Source organism: Lycorma delicatula, chromosome 1 (genome assembly GCF_047948215.1).
Source record: "Lycorma delicatula isolate Av1 chromosome 1, ASM4794821v1, whole genome shotgun sequence".
Classification (NCBI taxonomy): Eukaryota; Metazoa; Arthropoda; class Insecta; order Hemiptera; family Fulgoridae; genus Lycorma; species Lycorma delicatula.
Window position 1 is genome coordinate 226,886,085 of NC_134455.1, and position 20,297 is coordinate 226,906,381.

At 28.7% G+C, this 20,297-nt stretch overlaps 1 protein-coding gene across 1 annotated transcript in view; it reads left to right on the forward strand.

Moving 5' to 3' along the window:
* LOC142317769 (nipped-B-like protein scc-2) overlaps positions 1-18,916 on the forward strand; it is a 41,809-nt gene extending 22,893 nt beyond the window's left edge. Inside the window, exons 5-8 of the mRNA XM_075354319.1 lie at positions 2,197-2,381; positions 5,901-6,048; positions 7,433-7,522; positions 18,893-18,916. Of these exons, the coding sequence (XP_075210434.1) occupies positions 2,197-2,381; positions 5,901-6,048; positions 7,433-7,522; positions 18,893-18,916 (447 nt within the window). The remainder of the gene's footprint in view (positions 1-2,196; positions 2,382-5,900; positions 6,049-7,432; positions 7,523-18,892) is intronic.
* The last annotated feature ends 1,381 nt before the right edge of the window (positions 18,917-20,297 follow it).

Here is a 20,297-nt window from a genome sequence, read left to right on the forward strand (position 1 = left end):
GCTCCTGTATCTTGCCCAGCACATCTATCATCACCAGTGGCTGGCAAGAAGAAGGGAGCATTAGAGTCCCTCTAATATTAAAGCGACTATTCCAGGATGCGTTAATATGTGGCCTATAAGTCTGTTTTTTCTTTTAAGTATATTTTTTCAAATGCTTCTTTCTTCAGTTTGCCACAACACCTCTTCATTCATCACTATCCACCCATCTGATTTTTAAAATTCTCCTGTAGCACCACATTTCAAAAGCTTGTAATCTTTTCTTCTCAGCTACTCCGATCATCCAAGTTATGGCCATATAACGTTATGCTCCAAACAAATACTTTCTAAAATGTTCTGGTGTTTCAATTAATTTTTTATGTAACCAAGCTATATTTCTGACTGAAGGCTCATTTCTCCTGTGCTATCCGGCATTTTATATTGCTCCTGCTTTGTCCATCTTTAGTAATTCTACTTCCTAAATAACAAAACTCTTCTACTTCCATAATCTTTTCTCTTCCTATTTTTATATTCAGTGCTCATCTACTACATTTCATTATTTTTGTTTTGTTCTTGTTTATTTTCATGCTGTAGTTCTTGCAAAGGACTTATTCATACCGTTCATTGTTTCTTCTAAATCTTTTTTACTCTCAGTTATATCATCAGCAAATCATAGCATCTTTATCTTTTCACCCTGGACTGTTACTCCAGATCTAAACTGTTCTTTAACATCAGTAACTGCTAGTTCTATGTAAAGATTAAATGGGAATAGGGAACATCCTTAATGGACTCCCTTTTTTATTATGACTTCTTTCTTATGTTCTTCAATTATTACTGTTACTGTTTGGTTCGTGTAAATGTTAGCAATTATTCTTCTGTCTCTGCACTTGAACCCTAATCTTTTTAAAATGCTGAATATTTTATTCCAGTCTATGTTATCGAATGTCTTTTCTAAGTCTATAAATGCCAAGTATTTCGGCTTGTTTTTCTTTAATCTTCTTTCTAATATTCATATGAGCACTAAAATTGCTTCCCTTGCCCATATACTTTTCCTGAAACCAAATTGGTCTTCTCCTGACACTTCTTCCACTCTCCTCTCAATTCTTCTGTACAGAATGGATTATAATACATAATGGAAATTGATTATAACACATAATCAATAACACTCAAACATTGTGAAACTACATACATCACAAGATTCTTTTGATAAGTATAGCAGATTATTAAGTCATACTCTTCAACTTACTCCTAACTAGAGATTAGTACTAAGCTACCATCCAAATCAGGTTATTAAAAACTTGAAAATGTTTAATAACAAAACCAAGTGATTTGTTGGCTCAATTCTTTATTAATTAATGTGTTATTTGTACAGAAATGCAGAATCAATTTGACATGTTTAGATATCGTGTGCTCTTTCAACGAGTATTCTCGTACAATAAATAATCACATATGTCAAAAGACAGCTGTATAGTAAAAATAATAAATTTATATTTCTTCACATTTAATCTCTTTACTTCTCGATAATATTCCAATGTCATGTGCTGTCAAGAACCCGTGATAGCTGATCTGATAAATCAACTCATTTATAGATGTTTAAGTTATTTGCTTACAGCAGATACTTAAAAATTATTTACACAGCTTGGAAGGTCATTGCTAGCCAGTAAAAAGGAAGAGGAACCAAAATACTGTTTAGGTACTTTAGAAATGTTTAAAAAATAATCTAGGTTGAATGTTATTATACATGACCACACTTCTGCTGGTTTGGGTACATGATAACAATTCAACTTCATTTTCAGAAAAACTAAAACTTCAACATATTTATAAGAAAATTGTAGTTAAACCCTGTTCAAAAAAAGTCCATTTATATTTATTATTGGGAATAGCAAACAAATACAAGCTTGACATGGAATAACAAGGAAACAAAGAATTAAGATTTTAAAGGCATTTTAATGTAAAAATGAATTGCCATGTATAATTGTGTCTAGTGATTATTGCTTAAAAATCATTGTGACACTGATTTTAATTACAACTTTTAATTATAGTTTTTTCTAAATGAATAATTTTATTTTTATAAAATAAATTTTTTTAAAAATTCTTGAGACCCAACCTCTACAAAGTGTACAAAAGATTAAATATGCAATTAAGTGTTTTTTAAAGTTATTCGTGATAATTTAAGCTAACAGATAATTTTTTTACTGAATGTTGGGTTTTTTTTATTAGAAATGGGATATAGTTGATGATGAGCAAGATGATGACTGTGATGAAGATGTTGATCACATGGAAAATAAAGATGAAGACTTGCTCAATAATGTTGATTTTCATTTCCTTTTATGGAAAATTGAGGTGTCTATTCTTCTTTTATCTTTACGAAAATTTCTTATTGAATATTATGGAATTAAAGACATGTAAGTAAATGTGTGTTTTTTATTTTAATTATCTTTTTATTTTAGAATGTATAATATTTTAATACTTAATTACATTTATAAAATAAAAATGTATTTATTATTATTGGATTAAATTATGTATAAAAAAATGCACTTGACCCAAAATTTTGCTTGATTAATCTGTGTTTTTGATACAATGAAAAGATAAAGATCTTAACTAACTTTTCTCTTTCCAAGTTATTTTATATTTAGAAAAAATGAAATTTTATTTTTGATTATAAATTCATAAAAATAAAAAATTTGTTAAAGTAGAATATCCATCAATGTTAATTCAAACATATGAATTATTGTGAGGCCTGAATTTACCTGGAAAACACTTTAACCATGAAATTTGTGCAATCGCAGTTAGGAAAAAGCCTTCATACAATTAGCAGATGAATCTCCCACCAATTCCTCCAGAGGCTACATCAGCTACCGGAGCTTGCATTTTCGTCATTGATACAGTGCTACACATGGAACTGAAAAAGGAATCAAGAATAAAATAAAGGAGTAGATAATGAGAAAGGAGATCCACCCATGGAGGAACTGTAATGCAACAGAAAAAATTCCGCCTAGAAGTAGCTCATGGCCTACTCCAGATAGAGGCTTATTCTGCCTAAAATTTCTTGGTAGACAGGCTATTTTTTTATCCAGGATGGAAGTTGTGCATTACTATTGAGTGATTTTGGATTGATCACCTTAAAGCAGTTTTTTCAAACTGCTTTCCCCAGGAATTCAAGAGGTTGACAGTTTTAGCTTTCCCTAACGGAAAACTTTGCCCATCCCTATTACTTCATAGCATATATGGTAGTAACAACTTCACTAAAAAACGTCCACTCAGATTCCTGCTGGAGGTTTAATGCTTACTTATGTGGCACCGGGTATAAATCGGCATTACCTGAAAACATTTTGAATGCTTAATTAAAACATTTTTTACTATTATACTAAGTAGTTGATATAACGTGTAATAGATAGAAATGCTACTAGAAGAAGAAAGAGAGAGCATATAAAAGCTAGAAGCTAAAAAAGAATTCTTTCTAGAAAAGAACTTATAGAAAATCATAGAAGATGTGCAGGCAATGAAAATTGTTACGCTTGAAAGGTCAAAAGGAAGGTTGCCTACATGTTTTGCAGGCCAGGAGATATAAATACTACTGGGGACCAGCAGAGTAGTTTTTCAAGTTCGAGTTTTAGTTTGAGATAAAAGCAATTATGGTATTGGGAATATTCAAAGTAAGTGTTTGATAAACGAATGGAAAGTGCGTCTCAATTGGGACTGGTTGAAAACAAGAAGCTGTTTGGTAAGTTTTGTGAACAGGAGTGAAAGTGACATTCTATTTATTTATAAGGTATAACGTAGTTGTTTTATAAATAATAAAAATGAATGTAATAGTTGCATAAAGTGAACTATAGATATTTCGATTATCTTATTGTAGTTCAATAATAGTTTTTATTAGTTGTTAAAAATGTTTTTATTTTAGTAAATTGAAATTATATTTAACTTTAATAATTTAATTGTTATTAAATTAAATTTTATGTCTAATCTGAATTGCTATTTTGTATAAGAGTAAAAACTGTATTTGTAAGAAAAACGTTTTACATGTGCTTTCTCTCGGTATCCTTGTCGAACTGCAAAAAGTGACAATAATGATGATGTTTATTTGATATATTACTAATACTCTTTAGATTTAAATGTTGGTAATTCTATATAAGGTGTATTGGAAACATCTAGGCTACTATGTCTGCTGCTTTGTATATAGAAGAATGCTTGCATTATGTTAACCCAATCCTCTAATTCAGTGGTTCTCAAAGTGGAGGGTGTGAGGAAGGTTTCAGGGAGCACAAAGCACAGTAACGAATGACAAATTTGCTAAAGAGAATATAATATTGAGCTTGAGTGCTCAGTGATACAGAGTTGCTGGACCGAAGGTACAACCATATTGGAGAGTTATCTGTTGAGAGCCAGACTGAGGAATGATTCCTAAAAGAGGGCAGTAGCTCTTTTAGTGGTTGTTAAGGGTGTAGGACTTAAACAGCCATATCAGCATAACTCAATCTTCTTAGTACTGCGCAGCTGAAATCAATGGAAAACTAGAGCTGCTTTTTTTCCAAGAAAATATAATTCTCTGCATTTTCATAATGAATTTGGAGGCACCTTCCTTGGTAAAATATTGTGGAGGTAAACTAGTCTCCCATTCGGATCTCCAGGCGGGGACTTCTAAGGAAGCGATCACCAGAAAATTAAAAAATAACATTTTATGAGTTGAAGCGTGAATGTTAGAAGTCTAAAAAAGGTTGGTAGGTAAGAAAATTTAAAGAGGGAAATAGATAGATTTAGATGTAGTAGAAATTACCGAGGTTCGGTGGGAAGAGGAAAACCATTTTTGGTCAGGTGATTTTTAGAATAATTAACTCAGCTCAAATAAAAGGCAGGAAGGAGTAAGTTTCATAATGAACAAGAAGTTAGGGAAGAGAGTAGAGTATTTCAAAAAGCTTAGCGACAGAATCATTGTAATAAGGATAAAATCAAAACCTAAGCTGACAACGATTGTTAACAAAGTGTGTATACAAAGAAATTGACAAAGCATTTAAACACATAAAATGGGGTGAAATTTAATAATAGTTGGAGATTGGAATGAAAGCATTGGAGAAGGCATGGAAGGAAATATTGTGGGTGAATATGGGCTGGGCAAAAGGAATGAAAGAGGGGACCAAACCTTTGAGTTTTGCATGAAGTATAATTTAGTAATTGAGAAACACCCAGTTTAAAAATCATAATAGAAGAATATATGCATGGAAAAAGCCGGGTGATACTGCAAAGTATCAGATAGATAATATCATGGTTAAGCAAAGATTTAGAAATCAGCTCGTTCAAGTGTGCAAGAAAACAATTTGTTCTCTTGCACACTGCTATTCCTGTTGATTTAATTCCACCACTGCATGTGAAGAAGTATTTGACAGAGAGTCGTTTACAGCATATGGTATTTTGTAAGTGCACTGTGCCCTTGAGCAGTATCCCACCACGTCTCAGACATTGCTTCTGTCTGCCCACAATTGCTTATTCAGTTCATTCCCTTATTTATTACAGTTTATTCCTGAGGCCATCATACTAAAGACCTCTTCCCTATCTGCAGCCTGGAGATGTGCCCTAGGTGCTCTCTAGCCTGCAGCTAAACTCCCAATCTTTAGAGCAGAGTAATTGTTGATTTTATTATATGGTTTATTAGATATATTCAGCATTATTGGAAGTGGCAGAAATGAAGCAGATATTACTGAAGCCCCCTTAGAACCAACTTGACTTGGTTCTTGTTTATTAGTACAATTGTGAAGCTTCTACCTTAATATTTAATGGAAATATGAAACTGAAAAATATTTTCTTTCGAACTATTGAATTATATTGTAATTTTGTACTTAACTTCTGTATAATATAAACTGCACTTAGTAAAGATTATTATTGTTATTATTATTATTAATTTTTATCATTATATGTTTATATTGTAGGGAAACAGTGCAATACAAAAAATGTAAGAAAGCTGTAAAAGCACCTATTGGCAGAAAAGGGAAGAGGTTTTGCTTCTTTGAAATTAAAAAAAAGCTTTCAGAAGTGAAGACTGAAGAATTTCAGCTGGCCAAATTAGCTTATTCATTGGTGAGTGGTTTTTTTTTTTTTATTTTTTGGTACCATCTTGCCTTTCATCCTAGAATCCAAACTGTTCTGGATTCATATTTTTTCCTTGGCAGTGGCTTTGGTCAGGCTTGGTAATTTTTCACATATCGCAAAATTCACTTTTTATCATCACCATACAAAACTAAGGTAACTATAATTGGATATCGGTTTATTCTTTAGTAAATAGATAAACATAATAATAATAACTATGTATTTAATTAACTATATGTGAAGGATGCAGAACCCAAGTTCATTGTAGACATTCTTGAAAATACAATATGTTATGTGTAACATAAAACAAAAGAAAAAATGCAATTTAGTGCAGTACAAAATAATCTTATTCAATTAATTATGGTAGTAATAGTAAAAATTTTCATAAAAAGAAAAATAACTTAGGTGATAGATTACAAAATAATATGTTTACTAACAATATTGAACTGTAGGAAAGAATTGTCCAGCTGCAAAGTCAAAAGGTTAAAAATGATAAATAAATAAAACAGGCAGTGGGATATTTTTTTCTTGATCATTTTACAACAAAGCTTGAAACTTGTTTTCATAATAAATCAGAAAAAAAATTACAGAATAAAAATATTTCAGTATCTTATGGTTAATATTACTTCAACAGAACTTTTAAATATCTCTTATTTTACTATTAAATAATTTAAGATTTCTATTGACCTGATAGAAATTATAACAAAAAAAAGATTAGTCTTCTTAAATAGACAGTTTTTGGTCAATAGAGGTTTCAAGGAATATATATTCCTTGTTATTCTGTTTTACAGAAAACACTAAAACAGTTCCAGAGCGAATTGTCAATATAATTAGTCCAGGATATTTATTATTCTCAGTTTGAGAGTGCATCATAATCACATTCTTTATTGCTTTTACAATTATAAAATTTGTAATGCAAAACCTGATCAAAAGAAAAGAAAAAGATCCCTTTTATATTCTCCCACTAAACAACACACCCCTACTAATGTTTCATAAAATTCTCATTGATCAGTTCTTAATCATACATATACTCAAATTTTAATTTACATTTCTGTATTAATTTTTAAGTATGTTAGAAAATGTAAAAATGATGACTGGACATGTGCTATCATTGCTGCACTAAACAAATGGTTAAGAGTTTTTTGTTTATTCGTCTATGTTCAAATTAATTTTTTCTTATACTGCTTTGTAACTTATTACATTGATCTTTTATGTACCATATCTGCTCTAATCAAACTTTTACCCAACCCATTCTCATAAAATAATTTGAAACTGTAACAATAAAGTGTTGTACCATTATTTTTTTTTTTTTAAAGAAATTGCAACTAAAGCCAAAAAAAGTTTCTTTTTAAATTTTTGTTATACCTTTGTACAGTGTATAGAAGTGAGGAAGATAAAACTACCTTGTTTGACAGTTAGTGGTGCACAAGAGAGCCATGTGCACAGATCAATTCTTGATCATCTGGTTTGTGGTTTGAGAAATCTGTTACTGTTGTGTTATTTGGGAAGTCATTTATTATTTTGCAAATATTAAGTAATTGTGCCAGATTTGACTTGACACCACATGATTAGAAGCTTTTCCTCAACTTTTTAAACTTTGGCTGTTATGCTTATAAATTGTTACAAACCTCAAAAATAAATTTATTTTTAAAGTTTGACATGTGAAAATTAAAATGTGAAAATTAACATTTCCCAAAACCATTCTTGTATTTATACAACCTTTTTGCAAGTAATATACAGTTATTGTCTTAACATATAAAATAAATCAATGTATATTAAAGATTTTGAGAAAGATTGGAAAAACTTTCTTTTTTTAAGTTTTTGTTTTGAAAACTTATTAATTAAATAATAATAATAATAAACCTGAACTGCATAGAAAACTAATACCTACTAACAGAAATAAATAAGACGTATGAGTCTAAAGGATGATAGAAAAATCTGGAAATGACTCCTTAAAGTAAAATTGAGTGTGAGTGGATGGTAGAAACAAATGCAGTTGTGTAACATGTCAAAAATACTGTTATAGTATATGAAACCACCTGCTTTAATTCAACCTTTGATTATTTACATACAAGATGTATAATTCTTGCTTAGGAAGATTATTAAGATTCTGATACATGATTTTTATGAAATATTTGATGAAAAAACATAATTTTTCAATAATTACCCCTGCTTTTTGAGATATAAGCTAAATAAAATTGCAAAAAATCACAAAAGAAATTAAATGCATAAAAAATTCTGTTGGAATTCTTTTGCTTCATCTTCAGGTTGCATCAATAACTTTTTTTTAATAGCAGTTACTTCAACCCAAATTTAAAAAACCATTTGATATTTTATTCAGTAACATAGCATAAATGTACACAATTACATATATTCTATATTAATACAATACTAAATAATAGATTTTTTAAGGTTATTTATTTGGAATTGTATTTAAAAAATAAATCAACAGTGTAATATAAATTCAATTGTTAGATAACTGTTATTGTTAAGAGAAAATCAAATCACATAGAAATCATTGAAGTAAAAGGTATGAGTTTACTAACAGTAATTGCTATTCTTGAAATTGAAAAGTGTGATCCCTTCTTTCTGAATAAAATGTCATAAAGGCAAGTTATACAACATCTAAAAAAAAATAGCAACAAATTTGTAATGCTTGTAGACTGTCCTGTCCATGACAACTGAAACATTAAAAAAAAAAAACCATTTAAATGAATTTTATACAAAGTATTGTTAACATTCTTTCTTAAGCCTACAATGACCGTAATAGTAATATAAGTTTATAGAACAGATAAAATGTACATAGGACAGATTGCATTTGTATAAGACAAATAAGTTATAGTTTAAAAGTACACAGTTCCGTTTAATAATTTTAATAATAATCAACTACTTTTCTGTAATAAAAATACAACTCAACATTGAATAAAAAATTTATTAAAATGCCGTAAGATAAGACATTGGTTTTATTCTCATGTTAGATTTTTTTCATTAGTAGACAACATGTGAAATTCATATAATACAATTTTATCTTATAAGATAGCCGTGTGACTATTCTTTGCAGTATTAAATTTTACTAGTTAGACCATGAGAGACATATTCTTTTATAAGCAGTAAAATTAATATTGTCATTTTCCTTAAAATACTAGCTAAAAAATTGTAAACATACATGTTAAAATTAAGTTATGCATAAAAAGAATTTTCAAAGTTTAGAATATGCACAATGCCTACATAAAATGAAGCTATTATTTACCATTAATCATTTATTTTGCTACATACTTAATCATAAAAATATTCTACACTTATTTAGATGCTCACTCCCATCAAGAAAATTGTATTGTTTTAACGTATAAAAATTTAATGAACTTAGTTTCAATTTAGTCACCTTATTTTCCCTAAAACCATATTGATTTGTATTAAGTATATAATTATATATGTATGCAATAATTTGGTTTTTTTATTGCTTTTGAAATGACAAATCAGACTTTAAAATTATTAAAAATTTTTTTCTCTTTAGAGTAAGTAACAACAGTTTTGAAATAATCAGGAATGTCATCCAATCTGAATTTCATATATTAACAATCTGTAAAAATTCATTTAAAGTTAACATGAAATAATAAAATTTGAGATTTCTCTATTGTGTGATTGTTTTTTTATTTGTCTGGTTGTTGGTATTGGATTTAAGTAAGTCCATAGTGATTTCCTAAAAATCGAAGAGCTGCATGGAAAAACTTCACAAATTTTGTTTAGTTGTGCCTGTTGACACTAATCAATTAATTTTCCAACCTTATTTGTAGAGTATGTTGGAGAAAATTTTATTGTAAAATTTCTCCTTATAAAAATACATTTTTCATAAACTTTTAACAGTTTATTATTTCAGTTTTGTTATGCGAAGCTTTATTTTATAATTTCTCTAAGAAATAATTATGTTGTAGGGATCTGAGAAATAAATCTAGATATTAACATTTATTTCTACATCCTTCTCTTTATAAACTTCAGTCCAATTTCTTTCTCTAGGCCATGTTTTACTGTATCTAAATTAACTTTCTTAACATAAAATAATCTTATGTCCTTTAATCTTTCAATTGCTTACCAAGCTAAATAAAATATGAAAATCTCACGGTATAGTGTCACATTACTATTCCACAAACAGATTAGTGTAGTATAATAGTCAGTATTGTTATCTATACTTGTGGCAGAATTAATTGTTCAAATGCATAACTCCAGAAGCAACTTAAGCCAAAACTATGGAATAAGTTTAGTGCAAGCTTCAGTTTCTTTTAACATATCCTGTTATAGTCCTCCACATTATCTTTTCAAAACTATTCTAGACATATCCAAATTTTTGTAAAATTGTCAAAAATTACATATAATCTAGATCCAGCATGTCTTTTATTATCAGTAGTAATTTTAAATATCTTATTGTTGTTACAAAAATCATTGTCTTGCATATTCTAATATTTTTTAAATATAATATTTCTCCATGTTTTTTAGATCAGTAATGTTTTTTGCACCCTGTCTGCGTTACAAACCTCCTCTATTAATAGTCCTTTTTTTTTGTATCATATACAAGATTAAATTCGTAATTCCTAAAACCATGATGTATTTTATTTTAAAATGTTCTCTTCTGCTTCTTAATTTCTGTATTAGAACAAACATCCAACAATATAACATACTTTTTTACAGTTTTGCTACAAAAATCCTTTCCAGAACTACTTTTAAGGTTGCTTTTTCTGTAAATATCTAAAATGTTTGGTTAAAGAAACCAATTATTTTAGATTTATGTAGACTACATTTTTTGTTTACTAGTAATATATATCATTAAATTTAAACATAAATATTAGTTGAGATTTTTTTCAACAGCAAGGTCTTGAATAATAATAATAGGTTAATTAATATTGTAGTTTTTCCTAAAATCAGACAGAAAATTAGGGTATTGCCAAGGGAGCTGTTATGACTACGGTAATAAGAAGGGTAGCTTCAGTTAATAGTTTCAATCAGTAAAATACCTTTAATTGTAATATTATAAATGAATTGTTCATACACTAAATTGTATCTTCAGATAAATGAGAAATCTATTATTCCTGTAATTATTTAAGATAAGAAATATTTTTCATCTTACATTATAATATTTTAAAATTAATAAAAATTCTTGCCTTATCTTTCTATACATACTGTATTAGATTGTATGTTATAATAATTTAATAATAAATAAAAACATAAATTTTTAGTAAAAAAATTTACTAAAAATTTACTGTAATTTACAGTTTTTTTAGGCAAATCTTTGAGAACCATCAGCACTTCAAAATTATAACATGGCCAATTCATCATTTTATATTTCCTTGTACAGAGTAAAGAAAGTATTGTAATCGTGAAAAATGTTGGTTTTAGATTTCAACAGAATTATCCATTTTGACCATTCCTGAATCCATTTTGATTAGTTTCAGAGTGATGTCTGTACAGACATATGTATGTGACCATGTATCTCACATAACTCAAAAACGTTAGCCATAGAATGTTGAAAATTTGGATTTTGGACTGTTGTAACATCTAGTTGTGCCCCTCCCCATTTGATTGCAATCAACTGGACCAAAAGTGTCCAAAAAAGCCCAAAATCCAAAAAAATGGATTTTGAACTTTTTCTTAATTGCAGTAATAAGTCCTCTTTAAGAGCTTTTCAAGATATGTCATAAGTAGTACTTATTTTCATTGGTTCCAGAGTTACAGCCAAACAAAGTTGTTAATTAATGAAATATTTGGATCTTACAAGGGGAAGGCACTTTTCATTAAAAAAAAAAAAAAAAATGTGTATATATAGTTTAACAGGCGAACAAGGAAGTCATGTGGTGCCTAAATCAGATTTTTTTGTGTGCACATTGCTAAAAAAAGTATGACCACTAAAAAAATTCTGTAAAAGCCTTTCAATTGACAACCCAGTCATTTAATGCACTTAAATAATAGTAGAAAGTATATTATTTTATAATTAATCTTAAAGAAAATAAAATAAATGTCATAAATAAAAAACTTAACTATTACTGTTACGCAAAACATGAGATCCATTTAAATAAATTATATTATGTGATTGATTAATATTGCTGGCAAATTAAGTAAACCTCTAAATTTTAAATATGAATTAACCCTTCCGGGAATTAGTAGAACTTAGTAGTTTTACAATATATCATACTTTATAAGTTGATTTAAAATTGTATTTTATGTTGAAATATTCGTTACCATGTAAGTAACACAAAGTATTGTGTTTCTGCTGCATAAGTGGCTTCTGGTTTTATAACTCTTTCCTAGAGTCTTATTTTTATGTTTATCGATATGCATTTTTTATTGTAAGAATAATTTAATTAATTTTTGAGCTGTTTCTTCTTATCTGGATTGAGGTTTTTTTTCACTTAGGTTATTGTTATTATTTCTCTGAGGTATTTAAATTGGCTTACTATTTTAATTTCATTACCATTTACATATTTTAATTGTGTTGGTTTTTGGGGCATAATTTCTGTCTTTTCAAATGATATTTTGAAAAAAGTTTTATTTGCCATGTTTTGAAGTTCTAATATCTGTGATTTAACTTCATCATTGTCATTTTCTGGCAGTGTCAAGTCATTGGCGAAACCAAGATAGTTTGTTTCAATTTTTCAGCATTATTTTACCTTTGGGAGCATTTTTTGAGCCATTCCCTCATCATTTATAGAGTACAGTTGAATATAACTGTGAGAGCCTATTGCCTTGGCACAGTCTTGTTTTGATTTCAAATGGTTCCAAGAGCTCGCCTCTAAATTTTACCTTTGATTTAGTGTTTGTGAGGGTCAGTTTTATCATTTTAATTAATTTGGTATATAGTCCAAGGTGTCTTAGAATTTTTAGTAGAGATTCTCTGTAGATGCAGTCATAAGCTTTCTTGAAATCTACGAGTGTTTCACCTTGTCTCTGTTATGTAATCCATTATTAGCTTGAGACTCATGATCTGGTCTGGACAGTTCCTCCAGGGTTTGAAACCTTTCTGGTGTTCTCCTACTTCTTTCTCAAGTTTTGAATGAACCAATCCTGTTTAGGATGATTCTTGAAAGAATTGTATACGCTGTGTCTAGGAGTGAAATTTCTCTGTAATTGTTAAGATCTGTTTTGTCCCCTTTTTTGTCTAGTGGATGGATGAGGGCTGTCTTCCAGTATTCTGGTAGTCCTTCCTTGAACCAGATGTTGACAAGTTGATGAAGGCCAATTTTTGCTGATCTTCCTGCCCCTGCACTTTTCCAGATCTCTACAGAATTGGCCTTCTCCCACTGATTTGTAGTTATTCATCTCACTCAGTGCTTGGTAGACTTATTTTATTGTAGGACGGTTGATGTTTTCTGGTAGTGTTGTTGTTTTTAGGGTGTTTGTGATGAAGTTTAGGAGGTCTGTTGGTTCTTCTTAATTTAGGAGTTTGTTGAAAAATTTATTTAGGATTTCCGTGTTGTCTTTATTTTTATGGACCAGTTTACCATTTTCATTCTTTATTAGTAGGGGTTGGGGGTTCTTATTTTTGGACTGATTTTTGAAGGTTTTGTAGTAATCTCTCGACTGTGTTTTATCAGATTCTTCTGTTGACTTAAGTGTGTCTATGTTGTTGTCTTTTTATTCTTCTTAGAGTTCAGATGGTTTCTTTTCTCTGTTTACTAGATTTTGAAAGAATGTTCTGATTTTTGGAATTAGTGAAATAACCATGCTTGTTATCTTTTCTCCACTGTTTTGTCACATTCGCTGTTCAACCACTAATGTTTTTTACAGGATTTTATTGGGACTAATTCTGTGATTTGTTTAAGGTTGTTCACTAGATCTTCAGGTTAATCCATGTTTGTGATGTTTTCAGTTACTTTTTGATAATTTTCATTCTTGATTAGTTGGGTAGGGTCCATTTTTCTTTTAGTTTTAGGGGCTTCATTTTTTTGCTTTATTTTGGAAGTAAATTTAATTTTAATTTTGGCAACATAGTGATCTGAGCCTGTGTCACCTCCTCGGAAGATTTTTACATTGTAGAACTCCTTGTGGTGATGTTTGTCCATGAAGACATAGTCTGGTTGCCATGTCTACACAGGAGTATACAACTGAGATTAGGTTGTGGTTTCTGCAAAGATTGATGAGTCTCTGTCCATTGTTTATTTGTTATCTTCTGGGTGGGCCATTTTGTGATGATGTCGCGGTATGTTCTTTCTCTGCCTAATTGAGCATTTAAGTCTCTGATTAATTGTTTGACATTGTTTTTGGGGGTCAGATTGAATAGATCCCAGAACCTTTCTGTATCTTAACGGTCTGTTTGAGAGTTATTTTTATTATTAGTAGGTACATGGGAGTTTATTATAGTGTAGATTTTATTAGATGTTTTTAGGGTGAGTGTTGAGATTCTTGGGGATTATGAATTGAATTCATATATAGAGTTTATTATTTTGAGGCTTACTAAAAAACATATTCCAAACTGTGGGACATTTTTCATCACTTTCTTCCCTGGTATACTTTTGTAAAATATGTATCCTTTAGATTCCATGGCGTCCTGGTCAGTGTTCCTTATTTCCTGCAGAACTATGATGAGAATTTTGTGTTAGTACATTAGGCAAGTTATTATTTTTTAGTTTACCAGTCTGCATGTGCGAATTTACATTCTGCATGGAAATGTAGGTGATTTGCTTTGGTTTGTTATCGGATGTTGTACTTTTCTTGTTCGTGTGTGTAGTGTTGGGTATTCCATTGCTTCCAATCACATATTATCTTCTAAGTGGCAGCCCACCATATCCAAATGCTGGATCTTCTCTGAACTCTGGTGTTGCTTGGTTCAACCGGTGGAGTATTCCTGTTACAACTCTAGATGTGATCTAATGAGGTGATAGTGAGTTGTGATTTGATGATAAATGAAGCTGTGAAGTTTGTAGATTCAGTTCACCTGACAAATTTCTCCTATTTGTTCCAGACATATCCAGGTGCAACTTGTGGAGGCTGAATCCTACTTTTGTTAAAGTTCTTATTTTGAAGAAAAGTTACAAAGTCTGATCTTAAACATTATGCCCGTATATATATATATAAATATTAAAATTTAGCAAAAGCAATTCTTTTGCTACTGTATTTGCCCATATTCCTCTCTGTACTTATATCTCAAAGACAAAAGTATAAAAACTGTTTACCACCAAAAGTACAGAATTCAATAATGCTTCTTACCTTACGCTTATTATTTTTTTCTAATAGCGCTTTTGAGGTTTTCCCTCATCATCAGTTAAATTTTTTCTCCCAAATCACACATTAGATTCAAACCATTGAAATTATAACATATAAAAATATGTAGTTTTAATATTTATAACTACATAAAATATAAAATAAAAAAATTAAAATTTTTTTTTTATTATGTGGCTAGCCACACATATAGAGTATAGTACTCACACATACAGTAATGCACTATATTTGTGGCTAGCCACATAATAAAAAAAATTTTTAATTTCATATTTTTTTATCAATTATGACTAAATATTTTTATATGTTATAATTTTAATGGTTTGAATTTAATGTGTGATTTGGAAGAAAAAGTATAACTGATGAGGGAAAATCTCGTAAGCACTATTAGAAACAAAATAATAAGAATCAGGTAAGAAACTATCGAATTCTGTACACTTGGAGGTAAATGGTTTTTATACTTTTGTCTTTGTATGTATATACATATCTAATATCAGTGGTGGGGAACCTTTTTACCATTAGAAATCAAATGCAAATTAGGCAGTAATAAAGGAGGCTGCATAAGTTGATATATCTGTAAATGCGACTTTTGTGAAATTATTGTAGTTTTTGAATAGTTTTATCAATTTATTACATTATATAGAAATAAAAAAAAAAAACAAAATCATTAAGACATTTATTTATTTCTGAGAGAAGATTAAAAGATTTATTATTTAAATTTCTATCAAAGCAAAGAACAGGTTTATATTTCTTATTTCATTAAAAAGTATAAAACATTTTTAAGTATAGTTGATAATGATTTTGTTCTTTTACGTCCTGTTAAAAGAACAAAGTTAAAAGAAAAGTTAAAAAAATGTATAAATTAATTGATGATTAGCATATTATAGACTTTTTCAATAGGAAGGTGAAAAGTTTTAGGAATACAAATGCTTTTAAGAAGAGTTAGAAAGTTAAGAGAAGAAGAGTTAGAAGTAGGTTTTAGTCGTTGGTTTGTTTAATTTATAAATTTAACAGTAACTACAGTCTAGAACATTTCTATAGAAATACATTATTTTTATATTTTTAAAGAGGTGTTCATTAATGAGATTTTATGATTAATAATTTTTAGCATAAAAGAAGCACTGAGCTTGTGTATAATTTGAACCCAAAATCTTCTACTACTACTGCTACCACGTTCTGCCTGATGAAAATGCTCTACTACTCTTCCACAGAGCTCAATTTTACTTTTACATAAACACTTAAAATTAAATTACAACTCATTTGTATGTGCGTTAATATTACTTGAGAAAGAAGGTATAGCAGCTACATTTGATACTAAAATATGATAAACATATTTACCACCCTTATAAATTTAAATGTGTCTGTGTTTTTGTGAAAAAATTTGGTTTTGAATCTGAACTTAGATTATTGGAAATTCTTTTTCACTTAGGTGAATTAAAAGAGGGGTTCTAAGTCATGCTGTATGTTACTGACTAATCACACTTATTTTTCTAGTTATTTCATGTAATTACAGTAATGTTTACTTGAAAAAAGACACATTTAATGCAGTTCACTGGTAAATATTATTCCTTTGTTCTGCATTTTGAATATTTATTTTTATTTTGATCTATTTATATTTGTTTGTCTGCATGACTGTCAGTTTAGGCAATTTTTTATAATAAAATTGTTGTTTTATAAAGGTTTTGTATTTACTGAGATTTCTTGAAGGTTTTATAAATGTATACTACTTTGAAATTATTTTCTCAGCAAGTGAATAACAAAAAATGTCCATGTCATCATCCCTATTTCTGTTAAAGATGAAAAAGAATAGTAACAAGTATATTTGCTTAAATTATATCTCTTTCATTGAAAGTTTTGCTAAAATATATGTAATGTGTAAATAAAAAATAAAATATTTTACAAATAGGTAGCATGTAAATTTCTGTTAGTAAAGTTATATTGACTGAGATTATACATAACCACAAATTTATTTTTCATTGTTAAGGACAGCCTGCTGTTAATTAATTCAATAGAAGTTATAGTGGAATAGTAGTGTTCAATTATACACTTTCTACATCTCGTTAAAGTTCATTCTGGAAGTTTTGTTTAAACATCTTTTGCTTTTTGCTTTACTTGTGTAATCCTATGCAAACAGAAAAGTAGACAGATAAACTTAATGAGTAAATTGGTAATTCATTAACTCACTGAGAACATGATGAAGAGTGCAAATTAAAATAACTGAAGCCTGTTCAATTTTGTAACAAATGTGGTTATGATAATATGAAAAAAATATATATTATTAACAATTTACAGATAAAACTTAAATTATATTTGCAATTTATAATTCTGTTACTATTTTTCATTCAAATAATAAATATAAGAGAGTGCAATGATCTATGAAATTTCTGCCAACTACTTGTAGGTAATATTGATAAATGAGAGATTCACACTGCCTTTAACATTTTTGGTTTGTGTTAGTCTGCTTTCTACCTTCCTTACTTTTCCCATCTTTCATTAGTAAATCCCAAAAAACTGAAACTTCTATTCTGTTTTTTAAAAGATTATATTATTCTCATTTTTTTCACATTTTCAGTACATTTCTTTTATTTGTGTTAGTTCATAACACTATATCATTTACTACTAACAATCCATTATTATTTAAACAAAGTAAATAATAATTTTATTTTGTTTCAACTATTACTCACTGCAAAATTTTCTTATAGTGCTTTTTAATGGAGGCTAAGCTGTAACCTTTCACTTATCTCACTTTGCTGTCATTACTTTCGTTACTGCAGATTTTCTTTTCTGTCTTCTAATTATTATTGCTACCTGGCAGTGAATCAGTAGAATTATTCCTTCTTATCAGTATTTCTGAAATAGCAGCTTGTAATGTTGAGCAGTTAAATAGAAAAAGTGATTATTTTAATGATTTTTACGTACAGCAATATATTAGATTGTATTGTAAAAGTTTAAAAAATTTTATTTACATAGGTACTAAAATTATACAGTTTTATTGAGTGCATTTGAGAAATTTTGCAAAATAAAGATTACTTTGCTTTTGCATTTGGTTTGAACAGAGTAACTTAAATTTGGCTACGTAAAAATAGGTTATATATTTTCCAGTTAGTAGCTTTAGTGTTTTGAACGTAAAACTATGTTTTACAAAAAATATATATATAATTTCTCCATCTGACTGGACAGTATGGAATTCAAGAGTCAGAATTGAAAGGATGACATTCATTTGTTGCTTTAAATCATCTTTCTCTCTCTTACGTATGGTTGTATTAAATGTAAGCATCTAAGGTATATGAGGAATCTGTCAGTTGCTTTCTCTGAAAGTAATTATGTTTACTATGCAGGTAGTTTCTCTAGTGAACTGAATATTAATGAAGGTATCAAAATATATCTGAATTTTAGTGAGCTTGACTACTAAAGTTCAACAGGGTATTATTCGGCTCTGTGAGGAAGACAGTGGAAAATTCTCTTCACTTTTCAGTTTACTTGTGAAGAGTGTGCTATTTTTAGGTGTCTATGTAAGGTCCTCAGCAGCTGTTACAACCTAATAAACTATAAGATTGATTTAATAATATAACATCAAAATTAATGTAATAGTTTTTCATATCAATTTTTCTCAAATTATTAATTTTTGTTTCAGATTAAAAGTGAAATGAACATTTGATTTACTATTACAGAAGATATTCAGTACTGTACTTTATGATCTATCTATTTGATAATAATTTATGAATTCTGTTAATAATAATTAGATTTTTATTCATTAAAATGTATTTATTTATTATTGGTTGTGTTGTAGTTCACCCATTATTGTGCAGCAATTTCAATACACAATTTGTGCATTGTTCTTAGAAAATACTGCTCGTATGTTTTAGATGTGATAATGGCAAAATGAAATTTATAAATAATCCTGTAACAACTAAACCACTATTTTTCTTATGTGTTTAACTTGAATAAAAGGGAAATGAATCTTGTGTAAATTAACATTTGTTGTAAATATAAATTAATTTTGCTTATATGGGGATTGAATTAAATCACAAGTTAACATCAAAATCTCAGACATCATTAAGTATTTGTAAATTGTATGGTGTCAGATTTTACATTTCTTTCTTAAGTAACCATTAAATTAGTAGTAATTTAAGTACTACTAAATTGCTGACCACCAAATTTACCCATTACCATACAAAACAAAACTTTGTAATCAGTTTATTTAAACAAAAAACTAAGTGAAAATTCATGTGGAATTTATAAAATAAAATGTGACCATTATTATTAAATACAATAAAAATACACAAAGTAAATTTACTCATAAAAAAAGTTAGAGCCTAATATTTGCAGATATATTTTTACATTAAGAAGACAATGTCGCTTCTTAAAGTAACAAGGATCCTTTTGGTTTCGACTATTTTTTTCCAAAAACAAACCTAAAAAAAATTAATTTTATCACATTTTATGCTGCTGGATGTAATAGAAACTAAAAATAAAATGTTTTAATAATAAACGTAAAAATATTTTCATGGACTTAAAACATTTTTAATTGGATATAAATAAATATTGAAGTTCATAAAATATGGTAACCCTTATATAACTTTTCAACCTCTAAAATGAAATTTAGTAAATAAATGCTCCTATGAAAACCTTGACAAAAAACAAGGGGGGGATTATTTAATATTTTCCACAATAGTTTCAAAAGTGGTATACACTACCTCTTAAGTAACTGTCTAGCAGTGAAACATTAAAAAAATTAATTTTAGCAAATGTTCCTATCTCAAAACAATATACTTTACACATCAGACCCCTGTTTGAGGTGTGCTGTAACCACTTTTGAAACAAATTGTGAAAAACATTAAATGTCCATCATTTTGGTTCGAGTTGCAGTCTGAAGTAAAAACATATTTACATAAAATATTTCTTTCAATGCTCTTCTAAATGTTGGGCCACAATCATACATATGATTTCCATTTAATATTTTTGAGCTACCTCCCTGGATGCTTTCTCAGGTCTTATGGCATCACACAAGAAATAGATAGTTTTGAGGTAGTTACATT